The sequence below is a fragment of the Phaseolus vulgaris genome, chromosome 1 (genome assembly GCF_000499845.2).
Source record: "Phaseolus vulgaris cultivar G19833 chromosome 1, P. vulgaris v2.0, whole genome shotgun sequence".
Taxonomy (NCBI): Eukaryota; Viridiplantae; Streptophyta; class Magnoliopsida; order Fabales; family Fabaceae; genus Phaseolus; species Phaseolus vulgaris.
In genome coordinates this window covers 12,605,125-12,607,055 of record NC_023759.2, presented here as the reverse complement: position 1 = coordinate 12,607,055, position 1,931 = coordinate 12,605,125, and the positions used below count along the sequence as shown (strand labels likewise).

Genomic DNA, 1,931 nt, shown 5'->3' with positions numbered 1-1,931 from the left:
TTCACCACCTGCAATCCAAACACCAACACCGCCCTCACCCCCAGCTCCATCACAACCAGTCCAAGCAACACCCTTGGCCGCCGCACCCCCCGTGGTTGAAAGCAGCGACCCAAACTTCATAGAGAACCCTCAAAGCGCCTCCACACCGTTCGTATCTGTTGGAGAGGGTCCTCCTTCTACCACGTCTATTGTTGGGGCCGCATTAGGCGAGGATGAGGGCGCTCATAACTCGCCGATAATCATTACAGAATCTCCGACCTCACCACCATGCCAAGAAGCCCCCCTTGCCCTTCAAACTCAAGAGGGTGGTGGTGAAAGTCAGCACCAAACTCCTCCAGCAACAACCTCAAGCCTCCCAACCTCCCTCGAAGAGATTTTGGGCCCCTTCATAGCTAAACTGAAGATGATGGCGAAGGATCTCCCCTTGATTGTATCGAAAGCCGTGAAGGACTCCCTCAAGAAGCTCCAAGAGGAGAACTTAGAGCTCAAGGAGTCAAATCTGATTACAAGGGCTGAGGCTGAAAAGCTCTCGTGCAACCTGCTGATGACTGAGCTCGAGCACTCAAGGCTGGAGGATGCCATGGACGCAGAGCTAAGAAGCACGCGCAAGGAGGCCTCCGACCTGCGCCAGAAACTGCACCTCGAAGTCCAAGAGAAGATCGACTTGGAAAGCAAACTTGTCCCTTACAGGCTCAAGGTGGCGGACTTGGAGGCTGCAAAGAAGGCGGATGCGACCAAGATGGAAAACCTTGAAAAAAGGTCAGCAGATCGGGAGGTGCTCCTCGGGAAGGTTGAAAAGGAGAGGGACGATGCCATTGCTGAGCTCGCCAAAGCTCGAGAGGAGGCCACAAAGATTGTTGCAGAGTTGGCCCAGGCTCGGGACGAAGGCAAAAAGGTTGCTGAAGACCTTGCTCGAGCTCGTGAGGAAATCGAAGAGCTGAAGAAACAAACACAAGAGCTCGAGCAGAGCACTGCCCAAGTCCTCACCGCCGGGTTTGACGCCGCTCTGGAGCAAGTAGCATGTCAATACCCCGAGCTCGACCTCTCCATGGTGTCAATCTGCAACGAGGTGGTGGATGGGAAGATCGTACCCTCTGAAGACTAGCTGCCTCCCTCCATCACCTTGGTTTTGAAACTTGGCGCTCATCTTTTGTTTGTAATTTCCGTTTACGTAACTATTTATGTATGTATGTAAACTCGAACAGCCACTTCTTGCATAACTTTCAATTCTGAAAAGTTGTCTTCTAATAATTCTCTTTGAATGCTTTTTACTTGCTGTGTGGTTAATCAATATAACCGATGAGACTTGCTTAAACAAATTAACTCAGCGATACTTCGGGCTTAACCATTCACTCACTGCTTTGAACTTGAGCAAACTGTTAATCTTATAACAATTTATCAAACTGTTAACTCATAGTAAAACTTGAGCAACTATTAACTCTTAAGCGATGACATTTAATATAACTTGCAAACTTAAGGCAATAAACCTTGACGTAAGTTACTTACTAGGCAACAGGTGTTAACTAAAACTAGTATCACAATACAGTTTACCTGATCTGCCCAGCAAAGTGAGCCCTTATTCTTGTCATCGCCTGGAACTTTTCTGATCGCCGTGGGTTCTGGCGATGTGAACTTTCTTGCCTTTATGACTTGGCCATTGTTCCCTCATCTGGAAGGTAGAGGCGCCTCTCGGATCCTTCTCTACCTCCCTGAGTTTCAGAGCAATGAGCTGGATAGTGAGGTGTTCTCTCTGAACCTACCTTAGCTATCTTTTTAACTTCTTTCACCCTTCGCGCCATACTTGAACTCGTTCGAGACGAGAAGGATTTTATCTGTCTTCGCACCGCCTACAAGCGTGGAAGCTTTCTCTGGTCTTACTAAGTCAATATTGATGTTTCACTTAAAGGGGGAAAGGCGTTTTCCTTCCTTCC

General features: G+C 48.4%; 1 protein-coding gene across 1 annotated transcript; it reads left to right on the top strand.

Annotated features, from left to right (window-relative positions):
- Positions 1-406: 406 nt before the first annotated feature.
- Positions 407-1,105, top strand: LOC137815537 (filament-like plant protein 1). Its single transcript, XM_068618653.1, has one exon. It carries the CDS (start codon positions 407-409, stop codon positions 1,103-1,105), a length of 699 nt encoding a protein of 232 aa, XP_068474754.1.
- Positions 1,106-1,931: the final 826 nt, after the last annotated feature.